This window comes from Amphiura filiformis, chromosome 11, assembly GCF_039555335.1.
Source record: "Amphiura filiformis chromosome 11, Afil_fr2py, whole genome shotgun sequence".
NCBI lineage: Eukaryota > Metazoa > Echinodermata > Ophiuroidea > Amphilepidida > Amphiuridae > Amphiura > Amphiura filiformis.
The window spans coordinates 33,613,106-33,634,972 of NC_092638.1; the positions used below are offsets into that span (position 1 = coordinate 33,613,106).

General features: G+C 36.0%; 1 protein-coding gene across 1 annotated transcript; it reads right to left on the reverse strand.

The window, feature by feature from the left end:
• Positions 1-738: 738 nt before the first annotated feature.
• LOC140163641 (arylsulfatase-like) lies at positions 739-21,351 on the reverse strand. Its single transcript, XM_072186956.1, has 6 exons — positions 21,177-21,351; positions 19,932-20,081; positions 15,407-15,519; positions 9,730-9,973; positions 8,231-8,395; positions 739-1,382 (listed from the first exon to the last, which is right to left on the reverse strand). The coding sequence occupies exons 1-6, from the start codon at positions 21,349-21,351 to the stop codon at positions 739-741; spliced, it is 1,491 nt and encodes a 496-aa protein (XP_072043057.1).
• Between the last annotated feature and the right edge of the window lie 516 nt (positions 21,352-21,867).

Consider the following 21,867-nt stretch of genomic DNA (forward strand, 5'->3'; position numbering starts at 1 on the left):
CAACAAACCCAAATTGTGAAAAAATCAACCCCGGGCAGATTTTTGCCTATTTCTCCATTTACGATCCTGCGCAAAAGTGTCTGCTTTTGACATGACACGTCACATAATTATAACCAATTAACTAAAAACTACAGTGTATTTTCTTAATATTGATAATAAGCATGGGTAAAGGGCAGAAATGACAAAAAGGACAATTTGGAGTATTGAATTAAAGAGTTGACTGTTGCAGTGTTCATGTTCTCATCATTGATGGTTTGGTGGACTATCATGAACATGATGGATGTAAGCGTGATCCTAAAAATGCCTTTCACCCAAACTAATTACAAGACCTCTTCTACATTGAAGCTGGCTTTCCCTTTTAAAGAGAATTTTTATCTGTAACTTAATTTAGTCCTCCAAAATAACCGTGGCACATTAACCCTTACATTTTTCAAGGCGGGTGGGGGTACACGTTATTTTATAATCAAAGTAAAGAGCAGATTAGAGACAAAAACTAATAGCGGAAATGTGGCCTGACGTAAGCCCTAAAAGAGCAAACAAGCAAAGAGGGCAGGCTTCTTTAATCAAACCTCAAGCCACAAGTCGTGATCAAGATCCTCATTCATTAACATTTTTTGAAATTCTTCGGATTTCAAACTTGGATTGCCAGGTTTGGGTATTGGACCTTCATAACTGTAGTTACACTCACAGTCTGGATAGGACTCAGGAGTACAACATGGAATTACATCCGAAGATCGGCTATCTAATAAGGGAGGTCCTAGGACCATGGTATCCAAAAAACATCCAATTGGACATCATTTCAACTAGAACAGCTTGGTGTTCGGGGATAGCAGTATCCAAAGAATATGCTTCATTGGGATCTTTGTCAACATTGAACATCAGTGGAGGATCGTGATCACTAAGACAATCTGGTGGGAAATTGGGATTAGGAGTACAAGCACCACAATAGGTATTTTGCTGTAATGGGAAGCCGCCATCTCCACAGCGCCCTGGTTCTGCGTGATGACCCTCCTTTGTCCAGGCTTTCTGGGTATGGAAATGAAACTTGTAGCTGCGATACCGTACAGCATATAAAGTGCTTTCGCAATAGAATACCAGAATACGAGGATCATGGCTTGTTACGTCAACTTCGTTGAATAAACGTTTCGTAGCTACGGGTTCCGGCTGGGGTTCGGGCCACCAATTGAAGAGCGTTGAAGAAATATCTTGACCGTCCATAGGCCTATCATCTGGAACGGAACCACCAACGATATTCATTAACGTTGGAAAAATGTCCGTCATGCTGGTCAATTCATCACTGGTAGTTTTGGGTCTGATGTGGCCTGGCCAGTGAAAGATAGTAGGTACGCGAATGCCGCCTTCCCAGAATTGCATTTTTCCACCTGTAACAAGTTTAAGAAAATTCATGTATTCATTATCATCAACTAATATTTGTGTAATTCAATGATATTGATCATGATGATAGGAGTATAATTTTAGCACTCACTTCAGCTTTTGATGGTATCAGAGGGCACTCAAGTCACGGCTTTTAATAGGGGTAAGTCCATATGATATCAAGGAGGTCCCCCACCTGACCCCCTCAGATTTGCTTTATATTTTAGTCATATGTTGTACCTGTAAAAATATTAAAAACCTGCAAATTTGAGGTCTGTAGCTCTTACGGATTTTCTGTGGCAGCCATTTAAAGTTGGAGTATGGGGTCTAAATTTGGATTCAAAAGTTGCCCTTTAAATAAATGTCATCTTTGGGAGTCTGTGACTTCTTTATAAAATAAGAGAGAGGTCTGAAACCTTGTATACACACTAACTGCATGCCCAATTTGTCAAAAAGTAAAAAAAAAATAAAAATCTGTAATTGCGCGTTGTGTCACGGGGTCATTAAATATGCAAGAAAAAATGTAATGTTTTGTAAATTGGCAAGTTTAGCCCCTCTAAATTCACATTTTTGTCAGATTAATTATTTTTTGTTGTCACTGATGCTAAATATAGGATAAATACAATACATATCCAAAAAATTGAGGTCACAACTCATTCACATTTCGAACAGCGCCCTCACGAAGATGAAATTGATTGCAAATTCAACATTTTCAGGGGGTCCAAAGTCGATGTGGTCCACCTTCAAAATTTATAAAACATTTTTTTTATATGACTACTAGTCTTAAATTACAACTTTGCAAAGTCCCAGTAATTGTCTAGGTTGACTTCATATAAAACGACAAGCCCAAAGTTGACCATTTTCTTATGATTGCATGTACTGCAAATGTGCCGAATTTGGAAGGGTTAAAGTCAAATTGGCCCCAATATTGAAAATAAAATGGAAATTAAAGTAAATAGGGCCAATAACTACGCATCTAGTCATTTATTTTCAATATTGTGGCCATTTTGACTTTAAAACCTTCCGAATTCGTCACATTTGCAGTACATACAATCATAAGACAATGGTCAACTTTGGGCTTGTCGTTTTATATGAAGTCAACCTATAAAATTACTGGGATATAGCAAAGTTGTACTTTAAGACTAGTAGTCATATAAAAGTGATGTTTTATGAATTTTGAAGGTTGACCACATTGACTTTGGGCCCCCTGAAAATGTTGAATTTGCAACTTAAATTTCATCTTTGCGAGGGCGCTGTTCGAAATGTAAATAAATTGTCTCCTCTATGTCTTGGATATGCATTGTATTTGTCCTATATATCGCATCGGTGACAACAAAAAACAATTATTCTGACAACAAATGTGAATTTAGGGGGGCTAAAACATTAATGTTTTGTATACTGGCAAGTTTTAGCCCCCTTAAATTCACATGTGCCGAATTCGGAAGGTTTAAAAGTCAAAATGGCCACAATATTGAAAATAAATGACTAGATGCGTAGTTATTGGCCCTATTTACTTTAATTTCCATTTTATTTTCAATATTGGGGCCAATTTGACTTTAAGCCTGCCAAATTCGGCACCTTTGCAGTACATGTAATCATAAGAAAATGGTCAACTTTGGGCTTGTCGTTTTATATGAAGTCAACCTAGACAATTACTGAGACTTTGCAAAGTTGTAATATAAGACTAGTAGTCATATAAAAAAAATGTTTTATAAATTTTGAAGGTGGACCACATCGACTTTGGACCCCTGAAAATGTTGAATTTGCAATAAATTTCATCTTCGTGAGGGCGCTGTTCGAAATGTGAATGAGTTGTGACCTCAATTTTTGGATATGTATTGTATTTATCCTATATTTAGCATCAGTGACAACAAAAAATAATTAATCTGACAAAAAATGTGAATTTAGAGGGGCTAAACTTGCCAGTTTACAAAACATTACATTTTTTCTTGCATATTTAATGACCCCGTGACACAACGCGCAATTACAGATTTTTTTTTTTACTTTTTTGACAAATTGTCATGCAGTTAGTGTGTATACAAGGTTTCAGACCTCTCTCTTTTTTGTAAAGAAGTCACAGACTCCCAAAGATGACATTTATTTAAAGGGCAACTTTTGAGTCCAAATTTAGACCCCCATACTCCAACTTTAAATGGCTGTCACAGAAAATCCGTAAGAGCTACAGACCTCAAATTTGCAGGTTTTTAATATTTTTACAGGTACAACATATGACTAAAATATAAGCAAATCTGAGGGGGTCAGGTGGGGACCTCCTTGATATCATATGGACTTACCCATAGGTGAACCTATAACGAATTCCGGTGGTTTGCGAGTGAAGAAATTTCCGCGTTATCGACTGATTAGGTAAAATAATAGGTAAAGGGTCAGTCCATGTCGAAACAGATTGAGTGTACACCCACCCTCTTGGATTTTGCTCTCCTTTGGCTCAGGGGTACCTTTCATGGATCCCTAGGTGAGGTCACAAGAAAAATTCAAATTCCATTTCGTTTGCGAATGGCGGGCAATCAAAGTTTGGCGACCTCGACCAAAATTGTGAATTTAAGGGGTCCAAATGACAAAGTGCTCTCTTTGAGAGGCACTTTCTTCTTAATTTAATCAGTTGTGATCCTCTTTTTGAATGTGGTCACTCACTGGCTGTGTCTGAAATACCTAATGCCAAAAAAGATAGATTTCGGAATTTCGTTTGGATTTCAGAGGGGGTCAAAATCAGCACTTCGTACTGTTCAATCAAATTATCTTGATTTTGAAGGACCCATGATAATGTCACAGTGCACTTATAGGTCCTAATTATGTTCAGAATGGATTAACCATATGCCAATGTCTATGAGCAATTAAAAAAAAGAGAATTTCTAGACCCTACAGAATTTTAGGCCACCCCTAAAGTGGTTCAGCCACAAATGGCACTTAAAGTCAGCAAATTTTGACCCCTAATAACTTAAGGTGTACACCAGATATGAATTTCTAGTCTTTTGCATCTGAAAGAATGTAGTTTAATGTTACTAGGAACATAAGATTTGTTTTGTATTTTTGTGTTTTAGTATTAAGTTGACGCTTTCAAAAATAGTCATTTTTGCCTAACATACCATGCATACAGGATACGGTACAAAATGGCAATTTTGTATGATATTTTTTTATATTTTTGATCACTTTATAGGCATTTGTATTATTTATCCTGATATTTCAAGTTGCTCTTGAGTCAAGTAATAAGAAAAAACTACTTTCTAATCCTCTGTATGGATTTTTAAGGGGGTCAAAAATGCACTTCCTGGCAACGATGCACATGCAAAGTACAGGTTATGGAGGTCAAATTTTCAGAATGCTCCCAATTATGTCAAGTAATATATCAAATTACTCGTATGGTCATGAGGATTCCAAAATGTATAGTTTGTTATGTGTCAGACCTTTCAGGAGGGCGCTATGACGAAAAATGTTCATAGGTCAACGACCTTTTGAAAGTATCAAAACACAAAAATACAAAACAAATCTTATGTTCCTAGTAACATAAGACTACATTCTTTCAGATGCAAAAGACTAGAAATTCATATCTGGTGTACACCTAAAGTTATTAGGTGTCAAAATTTGCTGATTTTAAGCGCCATTTGTGGCTGAACCACTTTAGGGGGCCTAAAATTCTGTAGGGGTCTAGAAATTTCTCTTTTTTTGAATTGCTCATAGACATTGGCACATGGTTAATCCATTCTGAACATAATTAGGACATATAAGTGCACTGTGGCATTATCATGGGTCCTTCAAAATCAAAGATAATTTGATTGAACAGTATGAAGTGCTGATTTTGACCCCCTCTGAAATCCCAACGAAATTCCGAAATCAATCTTTTTGGCATTAGGCATTTCAGACACAGCCAGTGAGTGACCACATTCAAAAAGAGGGTCACAACTGATTTAATTAAGAAGAAAATGCCTCTCAAAGAGAGCGCTTTGTCATTTGGACACCTTAAATTCCCAATTTTGGTCAAGGTCGCCAAACTTTGATGGCCCGCCATTCGGAAACGAAATTGAATTTGAATTTTTTCTTGTGACCTCACCTAGGGGTCCATGAAAGGTACCCCTGAGCCAAAGGAGAGCATAATCCAAGAGGGTGGGTGTACACTCAGTCTGTTTTGACATGGACTGACCCTAAAGTTAAATCGAATTCTGTTATTCTGGAAATAAAATTTGCAACTTACATGCGGGGAAAATATGTTAACGCATTCTTAGGTAACAGTTATTAATTATTTATAGGCTGTTCATTGCAATCGCCTCGTTCCATTCAATAGAACTCGTGTGAGCTCAGTGACACCCTTAAAGGGCAGATCTATTGCAAAAACAAGTTTATTTCCATTCTAAGAGAATAATTATTACATTACAAATTGACACTCGTTGCAAATTTTGTAAAAAAAAAAAAAAAAAAAAAAGGAGAAATTGTGTGGGTAAAGTTCGGGCTCCTACGTGTTCTTCCCCGTTTGAAGCGAAATTAATTTTCAAGGCAGCGGGTTGATGAAGTAAGTAAATGAAGCGGACACTCTCATGCTCTCATTTACTTGTGTGATACAATCACAATCACTTTGACAAGTTTGACATAAGCAACAATCAGTTGTACTATTATTTACCACAACATTGTTGCATAACAATATGCAGACTATTGTTCTCATTCGGGAAACAAAGCCTCACACAGTATTGTTACTATGCGTTTGCTTTGTAATATTTCATCCAACTGAATCTATAATAGCTATAGCATTGCAATATCGCACAGGGAAATTAGATACATGAGTTTGTGGACTTTAAAAGGTCATTAAAGGGGCACGGTGGGTCTGAATCGAAATGCCTTCAAAATACTTCTTCTGCCCCAAACAGCATAGAAGGATAATGCCATTTGCACACATGTATTGTTATTACTTTGTCCTTCTGGGGTGTTCACAGATTTGGGATCAAATGTCATTAAAGGGCCATGCCCGATCTGAATCGAAATACCTTCAAATTGCTTCTTCTGCCACAAACAACATAGCGGGGTGACACTATTTGCACATATGCATTGTTATTACCATGTGCATATAGGGTGTTGACAGATTTGGGGTCAAAGGTCATTAAGGGGTAAAATCTTACAATTGCATTATCTGGACATCTGTAAGGGGTATGGGGCTCAAACTCAGTGACAACAAATCTCATGACCAGGGGAACATTTCGCAGGGGTCAGATCAAAGGTCATACAGAGGTCAAATGTTAGAAATGCATTTCCTGGACATCTGTAAGGTGTACATGGCTCAAACTTGGTGACAACAAACTTAATGATCAGGGGAACATTTTGGAACACTTTGCAGGGGTCAGGTCAAAGGTTATCTTGGGTCAAATCTTATAATTTCATGTTCTAGATATCTGTAAGGGGTATGGGGCTCAAACTCAGTGACAACAAATCTCACGACCAGGGGAACATTTTGCAGGGGTCAAGTCAAAGGTCATGCAGAGGTCAAATCTTAGAAATGTATTTTCTGGACATCTGTAAGGGGTACGGGGCTCAAACTCGGTGACATCAAACCTCATGACTAGGGGAACATTTGTGGAACATTTTTAGGGGTCAGATACATCTACAACACCAGCAAGTCCCAGCTAGGTTTGTGGTCTATGACCACCATTTGCCACTAGTTGCCATTTCCTACTCTCCTATAAATGGAACTCTCTGTGATTAAGTAATGGTATCTGAAGGGCGTTGGATAGAAGTAACGATCTTGTGAAATGGGAACACACAAGCTAGTCCTGTTACTTTTCAACACTTGGGATATACAAAATAGCACCACATAACTTTATTGAAGTCGCAATTAATGCCCATGCGCTTAATATCTACACAGCAAACCCAAAACGTTTTTAAGACGTTTCAAACTGGTTATATTTTGGGTTTAGGTTTAGGTGAAAACGTTTTAATAACATTAAAATGTCGGGTTATATAAACGTTGTACACTACAATAACATTTTTAAATGTTGTCAAAATGTTATTGTTAAATATTTCTGCAAACATTTTTGAAAAAGAAAAAAAGAAAAATATCTTCGGCAGCAAGTTTTCAAAAATGGTTTTGAATGTTATTAAAACGTTTTATACCCTTAATATAATGAACCCGATATTTTCATATTTTCTGTCAACCTTTCATACACTCCTAGATAGTGCGAACCAATCAGAGCAAACGTAAGTAAATTACTAGCCGTGCATAAGTATTGTATAATTGCACGGGCGCGCACTCCGCGTAGTACGCGTAGTGCTTTCGGACGCGTTCATTTTTCTTGCGGGTGGATGCATTTTTATTTGTTTGCATTTTCCAACATTTTTAGTGGCAATTTTGTTATAAAAGTAGCAAAAATCACGGGATTTCATTTTTCGTGCATGAAATGCGTATCACTTGTTGCTCGAGAAATTGTATAAAATAATGCACATGCCCTATGTCACCTGATCGATAATGCAAAATAACGAAATATCCTAAAAAACCTAAGAAAACACAAGAATATTGTAACATAACACAAAAATTCACAACATTCTCTAAAATAACGGAAAATATCAGTAGATATTCTAAGATAACGCTGAATTTTAGGAAATATTCTAAAATAACTTGTTTTTTTAAAGGATACTTTGCGTTATCGATCAGGTGACATAGGGCCTTTGTACTGAGATGTTGATGCGTCTAATGCACTCCCACCTCCGGGGCTCGTGAATTAGACGCATCAACATCTCAGTACGCGTGCATTATTTTGTATAATTTCACTCACAACAAGTGATAGGCATTTCTTAACCTATAATTCTAACCTCTTGTGAATAATGTAAAACACATTTTGTGTTTGCTGGGTATGCCTACCTTTGAATACACCTGCATCACCTCCTTCATTGCAGAGCTGCAACCAAGGCCCATTATCAGACGAGAAGATGGACAGCGTGTTGGAAGCCAAACCCAAGCGTTTTACTTCGTCTAATATGGCGCCCACTTCCCACGACATTTCATTGATGTTGTCACCATAACGACCTAAACAAATAAAACCATTTTTGGCTTTTTATTAACTTACATCATGCACACTACACGAACATGAACAATGACAAAAAAAGAAGAAGAACAACAACAACAACATCCAACAGCGTTTTCAGATCACATTTAAAAAGGCTAACTCAATGTATTATTATACACTAAGCCAAAAAAAGAAACTTATAATTTTTCACAAGGTCATATCTTAAAATCCTCTCAAAAAAAATGAACAAAAATTGCACACAGGATTACTTCATTACTCTACTCTAAACTGAGTCCAACTGACACAACAGCAAAATGCACTGACATGCAACAGCTTCCTGGACCACATTCACAGCGCAACAGATTTCTTTGGCTGGGTTCCAATTATTCGCCTGTACATAAACAAAAATTACACACAGGATTACTTCAATACTAACTGGGAGGGCGAGTTAGCGCAGCGGTAGTTCCCTCGCTTTGCGCCACTGAGGTCCCGGGTTCAAGCCACGGCGCGGCCCAAGGACTCATGTGCATTTGGTTTATCCCGATTCCATACTCGCTCTCGCAGGTTTTCTCCGGGATCTCCGGTTTCCTCCTGCTTTCAAAAAATCGGTGATTAGTTGTTTGTTATCAAAAACTTCCTTCACCCAATGGAATTTGGGGAGCTGCACAGATAAATGGTGGATGTTACGATCTAAGTGCGGATAGGTTTGCGCTATTCCGGCTGCACAGTGCCTAGTTGATGCGATCTGACTGTGATGATTCACCATGGCAGCGAAATTACAGCGCTTTGAACACTCCGTGATCTGTGGTAAGGCGCTATATAAATACCGAAATTTATTTATTTATTATTTATTTACTCTACTCTAAACACATGTCAGTAACCAAGCAGTTGTCCAACTGACACAACAGTAAAATGCACTGACACGGAACAGCTTCCGGGATCACATTCACAGGCGAATAATTGGAACCCAGCCAAAGAAATCTGTTGCGCCGTGAATGTGGTCCAAGAAGGTGTTGCATGTTAGTGCATTTTGCTGTTGTGTCAGTTGGACAACTGCATAGTTACTGACATGTGTTTGGAGTAGAGTATTGAGGCAATCTTGTGTGTAATTTTGGTTAATTTTGATAGACAGGATTTTAAGTTATGACTTTGTGAAAAATTATAAGTTTCTTTTTTGGCTTAGTGTATATCGAAACAACCAAGAGAACATCTTTGTACTGATATTTGTATGCGTATCTTATATTCTTTTTTTTTTTGTAATGTAGAACAATGTTTGACAAATAAAGTACCGTATTGAATTTAAACGACCGAGGGAGGGGACTGAGGATGGTAGGGTCAATTACTGAAAGCATACCTCTCTTCGACGAACCTCGAAACCCTTCATTGCTGGTAAATAGATCAACATGTGTTTGAGTCAATGCATAATACAAGAAGAAAGGCTTCCTGTGAGGAGGCGGTGCCTGTTGAGAACTTCTAATGAAGTCTACAGCGTCGTTCACTAAAGTTTCACTGAGTCCATAATGCGAATAGGGCTGCTGGATAATGGTGGCGTTCTTGTATAAAGCGCATCCCAGCGTACTTGGTTCGTCTACATGCCACTGTTAATGATATGAAAGAGGTCTGGTTATTAGCGTGATTCCACAAAAAAAAACGATGCAAAGAATCCGGCATCAACAGGTAATGTACATAGCTTAAATCAATATTACTGTATTCCATAGCAATAGAGGAATACAATTTTGAATATATCGCCCTGAACTACAACGTGAACCATAGATATGTCAAAGAAAGGCTGATCACTCGCACCTGTAAGATTAGTATCTTTGAAAAAGAGGTATTGTATTCAATCTATGTTTGCTGACATACACAGGTGATAAGTGCCATCTGCTTGTAGTGCAGGGCGATCTACTCAAAATTGTATTCTTCTATTGTTACGGTAGTTAATCCGATTATTACGTCATTTCTACGGCGAATTGCGGGGCACCGCGAATACTAACTATTTTCAGTTGTTAATATTACACGTACCTAAACATATTTATTTGCAGTGTACACACATCAACATGCGCAAGGACGATCAGCTATGGCACGATTTAGGGTCAAAAATTACAGGTAAGGATTTGGTTCCTTACCTGGTTTCCTTACCATCATTGCGCTCCATTTTTTCCTTACCTCGCACATAAAATTATTATGTTAGGTAAAGAAAAGAGGTAAGGATTTATTTTCTTACCTGGAACAAAAATGATTTTGTCAGGTAAGGAAAAGAGGTAAGATTTATTTCCTTACCTGGAACAAAAATGATTTGGTCAGGTAAGGAAAAGAGGTAAGATTTATTTCCTTACCTGGAACAAAAATGATTTGGTCAGGTAAGGAAATGAGGTAAGGATTTATTTTCATACTTCGAATAAAAATTGATTTTTTTGTCAGGTAAGAATTTTTTTCCTTACCTCGCACGTTAATTAATTTTGTCAGTTATGGAAAGGATTTACTTTCTTACCTTAATATTATTTGGCAGGTAAGGATTTTTTCTTTACCTCGCACGTAAAATGATTTTGTCAGGTAAGGAAAAGAGGTAAGGATTTATTTTCTTCCCTCGAATAAAAATTGATTTTGTCAGGTAAGAATTTTTTTCCTTACCTCGCACGTAAAATAATTTTGTCAGTTATGGAAAAAAGGTAAGGATTTATTTTCTTACCTCAATATTTTATGGCAGGTAAGGATTTTTCCTTACCTGCACGTAAAATGATATTGCCAGGTAAGGAAAAGAGGTAAGAATTTATTTTCTTACCTCAATATTTTTGGCAGGTAAGGATTTTTTCTTTTCCTTACCTCGCACGTAAAATGATTTTGTCAGGTAAGGAAAAGTGGCAAGGATTTATTTTCTTACCTCAATATTTTTTGGCAGGTAAGGATTTTTTTCTTTTCCTTACCTCGCACGTAAAATGATTTTGTCAGGTAAGGAAAAGAGGTAAAGGTTTATTTTCTTAGCTCGAATAAAAATGATTTGGTCAGGTTAGGATAAAAGGTAATGATTTATTTTCTTACCTCGAATAAAAATTGATGTTGTCAGGTAAGGATTTTTTCCTTACCTCGCAAGTAAAATAATTTTGTCAGTTATGGAAAAAAGGTAACGATTTATTTTCTTACCTCAATATTATTTGGCAGGTAAGGATTATTTCCTTACCTCGCACATAAAATGATATTGTCAGGTAAAGAAAAGAGGTAAGGATTTATTTTCTTACCTGGAACAAAAATGATTTTGTCAAGTAAGGAAAAGAGGTAAGGATTTATTTCCTTACCTCGAATAAAAATGATTTTGTCAGGTAAGGAAAAGAGGTAAGGATTTATTTTCTTACCTCGATATTATTTGGCAGGTAAGGATTTTGTTCATTATCTCGCACATTAAATGATATTGTCAGGTAAAGAAAAGAGGTAAGGATTTATTTTCTTACCTGGAACAAAAATGATTTTGTCAAGTAAGGAAAAGAGGTAGGGATTTATTTCCCTACCTCGAATAAAAATGATTTTGTCAGGTAAGGAAAAGAGGTAAGGATTTATTTTCTTACCTCGAATAAAAATAGATTTTGTCAGGTAAGAATTTTTTCCTAACCTCGCACGTAAAATGATTTTGTCAGGTAAGGAAAGAGATAAGGATTTATTTTCTTACCTCGAATAAAAATGATTTTGTCAGGTAAGGAAAAGATGTAAGGATTTATTTTCTTACCTCGATATTATTTGGCAGGTAAGGATTTTTTCCTTACCTCGCACATAAAATGATTTTGTCAGGTAAGGAAAAGAGGTAATGATTTATTTTCTTACCTCAATATTATTTGGCAGGTAAGGATTTTTCCTTACCTCGTAAATAAAATGATATTGTCAGGTAAGGAAAAGAGGTAAGGATTTATTTTCTTACCTCGAATATGAATGATTTTGTCAGTTAAGGAAAAGAGGTATGGATTTATTTTCTTACCTCGATATTTTATGGCAGGTAAGGATTTTTTTCTTACCTGCACGTAAAATGATATTGTCAGGTAAGGAAAAGAGGTAAGTATTTATTTTCTTACCTTAAACAAAAATGATCATGGCAGGTAAGGATTTTTTCCTTACCTCGCACGTAAAATGATTTTGTCAGGTAAGGAAAAGAGGTAAGGATTTATTTTCTTACCTCGATATTTTTTGGCAAGTAAGGATTTTTTTCCTTACCTCGCACGTAAAATGATTTTGTCAGGTAAGGAAAAGAGGTAAGGATTTATTTTTCTTACCGTGACATTTTTTGGCAGGTAAGGATTTTGTCCTTACCTCGCACATAAAATGATATTGTCAGGTAAGGAAAAGAGGTAATGATTTATTTCCTTACCTCGATATTCTTTGGTATGTCAGGATTTTTCCTTACCTCGAATAAAAATGATTTTGTTAGGTAAGGATTTTTTCCTTACCTCGCACATAAAATGATTTTGTCAAGTAAGGAAAAGAGGTAAGGATTTATTTTCTTACCTCAATATTATTTGGCAGGTAAGGATTTTCACCTCAATATTATTTGGCAGGTAAGGATTTTTTCCTTACCTCGCACAAAAAATGAGATTGTCAGGTAAAGAAAAGAGGTAAGGATTTATTTTCTTACCTGAAACAAAAATGATTTTGTCAGGTAAGGAAAAGAGGTAAGGATTTATTTCCTTACCTCGAATAAAAATGATTTTGTCAAGTAAGGAAAAGAGGTAGGGATTTATTTCCTTACCTCGAATAAAAATGATTTTGTCAGGTAAGGAAAAGAGGTAAGGATTTATTTTCTTACCTCAACATTTTTGGAAGGTAAGGATTTTTTCCTTACCTCACATAAAATGGTTTTGTCAGGAAAGGAAAAGAGTTAAGGATTAATATTCTTACCTCGAACAAATATGATTTTGTCAGGTAAAGAAAGGAGGTAAGGATTTTTTTGTTGCTTTGCACATACAATTATTTTGTCAGGTAAGGTAAAAAGGTAATAATTTATTTATTTATCTCGACAAAAAATGATAAAAAATAACAGATGGAGCTATCACTGCAATAAAATGATAAATGTGATCATTTTATGACCAGTTGTAGAATGATTCATATGATCATTTTAGTGAGGTGGTATGTTGACAAAATATTTTTAACGCAATTTGACGCACCTAATGACGCAAGACTATAATGTATTAAATTACACATGTCGATGTGTTGGGAAAGCCTTTGACCACAACAAAAATCTCACGAAAATATGCCCTTTTGTGGTGGATAGTCACATGTTTCAATTCAATTTGTCGATGGTAAGGAAATAATGATATTTTTTTCACATTCATTCATATTTTATTCATATTTTATTTTATTTCCATAAAAATCAAAGACATTACATAAAAATATATATAAACACGGTACATATGGAGGAAAAGGCTGGAAGACCAAAAAGGTCTGAAAGTTAGCCTTTCCCTGAAATCAAATGAAATTAACAAAATAAATCAACATCACATAACATAACCAAAAGACAAGGGAAGGGGGGGGGGGGCTGCTCACGAAAAAGATTAATTATATTTAGAGATCAGTTTTGTTTTGAATTGATTACGGAAATGTTTAACAGATTTTGAAGCTTTCAGATTTTTATCTAAAGAATTCCAAAGAATGGGACCTCTTGTACGTATTGCATGATCAGAAAAGACTTTCTTATTTTTGGTTAGATTTACAATTTTTTTAACCCTAAATCGTGCCGTATCTAACCGAAATCGCCAATTTGTGATAAACATGATGCAGTCATGTCTACAGTAGAATTCACCACAACCTTTGCAGGACTTAAATCCCATTCAAGGCTAAGCTAAACCAAGATAACACTCATTGAAAACAGCTCAACTCGTCGGCTGTATTCCATAGTGGAGTAAAGTGATTTTTTGGTCATTTTTTTTTAAAAATTAGCACATATGTTTTTAGTGATGTTCTCTTTCATTTTTTCTAAGTCTCATCAGTCATAATTAGCTAATTAATTAGTAATTATTTAATTAAATGTGGCGTATAGCTACAAAGTGACATTTTTTGTATTCCATAGTGGCGTATCGACCATACGCCACTTTGTATACACATTTTATAATCAAGAAATATCGGCAAAAATGAAAAACATTGTATGTCATAGTGGCGTACACGTATCGGACCTATACGCCACTATGGAATACAAACAGCGAAAAGTAACGCCATAGGAATTACACGGCGACCGAGGTGGCGTAAGGTTAACGTTAGGTTAGGGTATTGCGTTTTGTTTGTTTTCCATAGTGACGTATAGTTTTGTGCTTTTTATTTTCAGTTTGTCAGCAAGAGTGTGTATTTATTTCTTTTGAAAAATATATAACATTAACATCTATTTAGTTTACTACAGAAATTTCACATCATTTACAAAATATAATGAATGTCTGATTTACACAACTCGATTTTAAATTGGCATTTCTTCAAACCCGATTTTCCCGAAAAGTTGTTTATTCGCGGCGCCCCACTATACGCCACTATGGAATACAGACGACGAACTGATTAAATCAGACCTTCTCTGGTTAAATCCACACAACACATGTGTCTGTTTTAACTGTGCAATGAGCAATGAGCTGGTATTATTGTTTCAGTTGGGTGAACGATTATAAAGCGAACGCTAGATAGCAATTCTGTGCGCGCTTTTGTTTACGAAATGAGACAATACTCTGCTTATTGTTAACCAGCGTTCTTGAAAATGAGAAGCATAGTGGTTTGCAGACTTAACATGGTTTGGAAATAATTTCTTCATATTTTTGCGTTTACATATCCTTCCTAAAACACAAAAGTGCGACTATTTCCAAACACCTATTTAGGACATGTTACAAAACTATATTTTCTAGAATATCAGAGAATACTTTAAATATTGGCCGGTTATTTTTCGCACAGTGACGTTAACTAGGCAAATGCCTATCCTTCTAACGTACACTACTTGTGGAGGTCACGCGTCAATTGTGAGAGCTCTGTGTATTGTGTATAGGAAAACGGACAGTAACTGCAGTATGAATGTACTGTACCTGCTCTTCGTCACAAAACCAAGAATTACCAGTCCCAAAATTGGTGCCAACGTAGTCGAACCCGTGATTATACGGCAGATGTTCACCATCATTGTGATTGTGCGCATTGACACCTGAAACACACGTGATAAAGAGGATATAAATAGACATCGCTGAAAAGCTATCTTTTATACTTGGTGGCAATTAAAGTTCCATTCAGTGATCCCATCGAAAGTGCAAAAAAAAAAGAAGGGGTATGAACGTTTGGACAGTATTTATTGTGGGACATTAGAGCACATCAGACATATCGAATTGCATTCTGAATACGACGAATGTCCTTCTGATATCAAATAATTTTGATTTTTTGAAATTCGCAATGTAATACACATTTTATGGCAAATCATTAAAAATTGATATTTTTGATATTTAACAGTACTTGAAGTAAACTTTATAAATCTGATGATTTATACTTAAAGTGTATGTAGGTGGGATGAAAAGCCGACGATCAATTGAAAATTTTAACCTTTCGTATTGAAGATATGGATTTTTTCCCAAAACACCAAAAAAATAGGTCTTTTGGGAAAAAAAAATCCATATCTTCAATATAAAAGGTCAAAATTTTCAATTAATCGTCGGCTTTTCCTCCCAGCTACATACACTTTAAGAATAAATCATTAGATTTATAAAATTTATTTCAAGGACTGTTATATATGAAAAATTTGAAAATATCAAATTTTAATAATTTGTCATAAAATTTGTATTATATCGTGAATTTCAAAAACAAAAATTATTTGATATCAGAAAGACATTCGTCGTATTCAGAATGCAATTCGAATAGACTAATGTGCTCTAATGTCCCAAAAAAAAATACTGTCGAAACGCCATAAACGCTCATTCTAGATCCCTTAAAAGTGAAGGATAATAATTATAATAATTATAATAATTATAATAATAATTAATAATCAACGTCATTCAAATTTTTGGCAAAAAAACATGAAAACGAAAACAGCAGTATTGACCAAGTTGAAGCCCATTCAAATATATGTGCTAATTTACATACTGATAGTATATAAATAACAGATTCATGTAAAATGCCTTATTTTGTCTCAAATACATGGCTTTCGGCTGAACCACTAGAAGGCTCTGTTAGCAAATCTATGTCGATGACAAAGGTACCAAAATCTTAATTTTGATGATTTTTACGGTTGTCCAGATGAGCAAATCACCGAATGGGCCTTTAAAGCAACATTTGCTGAGGAGGACACCATAATTTTTTTTTTTTTTCAAAATTCTCTTTAACTAACATATTCCAATACTCTGCAAAAATCAAGACTTTTAGGTGGCGTATTTCTGATAAAATATGAGATTTTAACCAATTGTCTTATCATATTATAAAGATGTATTAGCCGAACGCGTACGCAATGTTCATAAGACTATTAAAAGCCTCGGTCGAGGTTTATCAAAGTTTAAAAATAACGGTTACTTGATGAAATAACGGTTAGTTAATGAAAAAATAAGAAGTGAAATTTAGCAGCGCGACGAGGTTTATTACCCGTAATAGAGTTCTATTGAATTCGCTATTGTATCCGCTACTGTATTCTATTCATAAAAACTACTGCAGGAATCGCGGTAATTCCTGAAATACACATTTAGTGCGGATATCCCCGTAAATATCTTTATTGATTCATTTTCGGCTTACCAAAAGTCAGAAGTCGTCAAAAAGGCCGGCAAAAAGGGCAACATCCTCACCATTACCAAACTGCTTTATAAATTATCCTCGCTTGACCAAACACGCATAGTACGTTGATCGAAAGACCTAGCAGAGACCGCGTGGCTTGTCTTAACAATGCAAAAGAGACGTACATCTTGCCCACTAACACTAACCCATTTACAAAAACCTATTGAACAGTTACGTAGTCATTCGATAGTGCGGACACTCTTCACTCGCAAACCACCAAAATTCGTGCTATTGGGCCCTCTCAACAATGATCTACTATCTGCCTACATGTGTACACTCTAGAAATGCCAACTAAAATCATCCAACAACTTCATTTTAAGAATTATTTCAGTATAGAAATCAATAGGAACAGAAAGAGTATGGTCTACACATTCCAGGAAAATGTTTCATTTGTTTCTTCCACCATTCTATATTTCCCTAAAATTATCACATTTTTTCTCCAAAATCATATGTAAATGATTCTCCACGCAACGCAGAAATTATATGCGATAAATCATATAAGTTTTACACAATTTTACATAACTTTAGACAGTATTGGAATATCTTGATGATTTTTAGGCATTTTGAAGGGCAACATAAGTATATTAAGAAATCAAATATCACGCCCTCGTCGCAACCTCCATGTAATCGAATGTCGTAAGGCTGAGTTCACATAGAAGTATACGGTATACGGTATTCGCTATACGAAATACGCTCATTCGATCAGGCTGAGTTCATTATAGGAGTATACTATGTGAACTCAGCCTGGTCGAATGAGCGTATTTCATATAGCGAATAGCGATATACATTTGTAGGTCAGTTTACCAATTTTCGTCGTCTAATCAAATGCTTGTAACTTTACTTCTTGAGGTCACATTGCATTCAATGAGGTGTCATAATGTGCAGAATTAAATGAATTTACACACATATGGTTTAGTTTTAAAATTAGGACGGTATATGCTGCACTAAAATCGAGCACGCACGATTCCCACTATACTATACTATACTATACTATACTATACTATACTATACGGCCTTTTCGAATAGTGCCTTATGTGACCCGGGACTATGAAATTACCTTGCCCGATTTAAGCTATACGCGTGCACCTGCAAAACGTGCACCGTATACCCGAATAGTATACTTCTATGTGATCGTAGCCTTATGTGACCCGGTACTATGGAATTGCCTTGCTCGATTTAAGCTATACGCGTGCAACTGCAAAACGTGCACCGTATACCCGAATAGTATACTTCTATGTGATCGCAGCCTTAGTAACAATAGAGGGTATTCATTACTTTATCATTTATGTGGTTGCTAATGCATACAATTCCTCCACATAGGCTGTTTAGCTTAATCGGGAAGTGACCTCTTGAAATGATATCACACTGATTATACTGATCTTTATGTTATTACAGCGAGGCCCATAACTTGGAGAGCTAACAAACCATCACCGCCAAATTCGACTGACGTGTATACACTCGTTTTCTGATCATGCATGTGTGTTTATGGTTCGGATAGCGGTTACTTAGCAACTCTCGTTCCGCTTGGGTTTATTGAATACACTCTATATAAAGTCATCAATATGTCGTTTCCAGTTCCTGGCTGAACTATTGGGTTCAGCTATTAATTTTTTTAATAATTCTTTTACCCCATAGCATTAAAAAAACTAGTATTTTGATAATCAAAATAGCAGGATGCGGTATGCAGCTGATTGGGGTGGTCACGGGTCGTTAAAACCACTAGCCCCGCAGGGCTACAAAGAACCGCTAACCGCGAAATTTGGATATCCGACTTGTTTGCCCCACGGAGATTCAAAAAACCACTCACCGCGAAATATGAATATCCAACTAGTTTGCCCCGAAGGGCTACAAAGAACCATTAACCTCGCATGGCTACAAAGAACCACTTACCGCACAATATTTTTTACCTCAAAAAAAGAATTAATATCTACCAAAAAACGTTTCAAATGTAAAAAGTGACCAAAGTTTAAAAATCTTTCCTGTGTGGCTTTTCAACCTTTTTTAAACTTGGTCCCATTTATGAAAGTTTCTAAAGACCCAAACGAAGTCATCTATAGGCTACTTGTTGATTTTCTTAGTTGTCAGTGTTTATTTTGTAGAGCAAATGAATTAATGTTCGTGCGTAATTGAAGTTTTTCCGTATAGACGTTATAATGTATTTTGATTTAAGAAAAAGTAGCAAATACTCACTTTGTTAAATTCTTCATCGTCATGTCCGATTCTGCGCCTTATGTACAGATGTAGGGCCTATATAGCAGGTTGACACACAGTCAATTTGCTAACTATATATAATACTCTACTACTTTTTATGAACACGTAATATAATAAAACATAAACCTTGAAATGTTTTTGATAATACATAGCCTACGTCATATTGCACCGCTTTCGAACAGTCTTAAACCTATAAGAGCACATTTTTGCATGTAAAAATTAGGACTAATTCTTCATGTTATTACTACTTTACTAAATGGGACCAAGTTTAAAAAAGGGTGAAAAGCCACACAGGAAAGATTTTTTTAACTTTGGTCACTTTTTACGTTTTGAAACGTTTTTTGGTAGATACGTATATGCCGAACGGAATGTTGACAATACAATTGATGCGCCCGGCATCATAGTCACGATCGAAATACTGACACGCTTTGACGATATAGGCGCTGGTATTAATTAGCGATGTTCTTTGTTTGGGGTGCACCGCTCAGTCCGACACGTCGCTAGTCCGACACGCCGCTAGCACGACTACACAACTGCTTAAAAATGCAACTCCAACTCCTAACCTTTCCCCGAACTCATAAAATACATTTTACTCACCCAAATGCCACTTTCCGACCATGCCGGTTGAATACCCTACATCTTTCAATGCCTCTGGAATGGTTATTTCTAACCGAGGCAATCCGTTGGTGCATGTTGCTCCGAATACCCTTCCTCGATCACGAACGCCAACTCGTTGTGGCAATCTTCCTGAAATGTTAAAAAACACGACATGGGCTATTCCAGTTGAAGTCCATAAACCCCCTATGGAAGACATAACCATGCATATTCTCTCACACAGGGGGTGCAAATTTCAAATGGAGTAACCCAATCAGATAAATCCATTTGAAATTCACACGGCCTGAATGTACTTATTGTATACTTACCTACCTCAGGCCTGATTTCTGGGATTCCATTAATCTTATTGGTATCATATGCCTAATAATCAAGAGATACTGGACTAATTTCATAATGCGCTGGCTGGACTGAGATGTTGCAGAGCTCTAGCCAAAATTGACAGCATTTAGACTAACATCCAAATTAGTCAAGTTACATGCTTGACTGGTGTATCTACCTTGTTTGACTGGTTACTATACCTGGCAACTACAGTCCCGCAATAAAGGGCATGATGTGACAAGCATTGTGTTAGTCATTATTGCCACCATCTGGACTAATGTTTCATGGGTCAGTATGACCATTTTGGGATATTAGTGAAAACATGAACTAAGAAAGAAAAGAAAGAAAAGAAAGAAAGAAAGAAAGAAAGAAAGAAAGAAAGAAAGAAAGAAGAAAGAAAGAAAGAAAGAAAGAAAGAAAGAAAGAAAGAAAGAAAGAAAGAAAGAAAGAAAGAAAGAAAGAAAGAAAGAAAGAAAGAAAGAAAGAAAGAAAGAAAAGAAAGAAAGAAAGAAAGAAAGAAAGAAAGAAAGAAAGAAAGAAAGAAAGAAAGAAAGAAAGAAAGAAAGAAAGAAAGAAAGAAAGAAAGAAAGAAAGAAAGAAAGAAAGAAAGAAAGAAAGAAAGAAAGAAAGAAAGAAAGAAAGAAAAAGAAAGAAAGAAAAAAAAAGAAAGAAAGAAAGAAAGAAAGAAAGGTGTGATTTAGAATTTTTTGCAAATATTCAACATTCAGGAATATTTAGGACTTTGTTATAGTTAATATAGTTAAAAGAACTTATCATACATCATTTTTACATAGTTACAGACACTAACCTGTCAGAAGACTTGCACGACTTGGAGAACAAAGTGCGGAAGTTGAGTAAAAGTTTGTGAACCGCTTTCCTTCGAGTGCCATATCGTCGATGGGACCCCACTCTTGTGTAGGATGTCCAAAGAGGAGAAATCTGCCCATCCTACGTCATCACCATAGAAGATGATTATGTTTGGTTTGTCTGGCCAAGGAAACTTTTCATCATTTGCACCAGCATTGACGACTGTGGGAATGCATGCGACCATACAAAGAATGGCTAGAATTTGATATAACCCCATGTTTAGCGAAACTGTTGAAACTACATGAAAAGAATCGAATATCTAAGTGTTCCGTGTCGAAGACGCTTTTATTTATACCTAATTATTTTGTAGTCACGTGTTTTGCAGCTGTATCAATGGATGCAATACGCATGCGTCACGTCTGTTTGAACCCGCAGGTAAACTTCGTTTGAACTCATCTCTATCAGTCAGTGTTGCCGATGGCTTATTTACTTATAATCTTTATTCACGGTAGGCCCGAATAAGCTAACCGCTGGTCTTTTTTCGGGGCCCTGCAATACAAATTTAATACAACAATAATGATATGATATTTAACTTCAACTAACATATCAACTCAGGCCCGTACGCAGGATTTTTTTTTTGTTTGGGTTGCTGATTTTGAAGAAGTGGACTTTGTTTCCAAGGGGGGGGCGAGTTTGTGAAAAGTGGACTTACTTCCTAAAATTTGACCTTTAAAAGCACAGGTCCTTGCAATACACAAATTTAAAACAACAATAATGATATAGGCCTAATAAT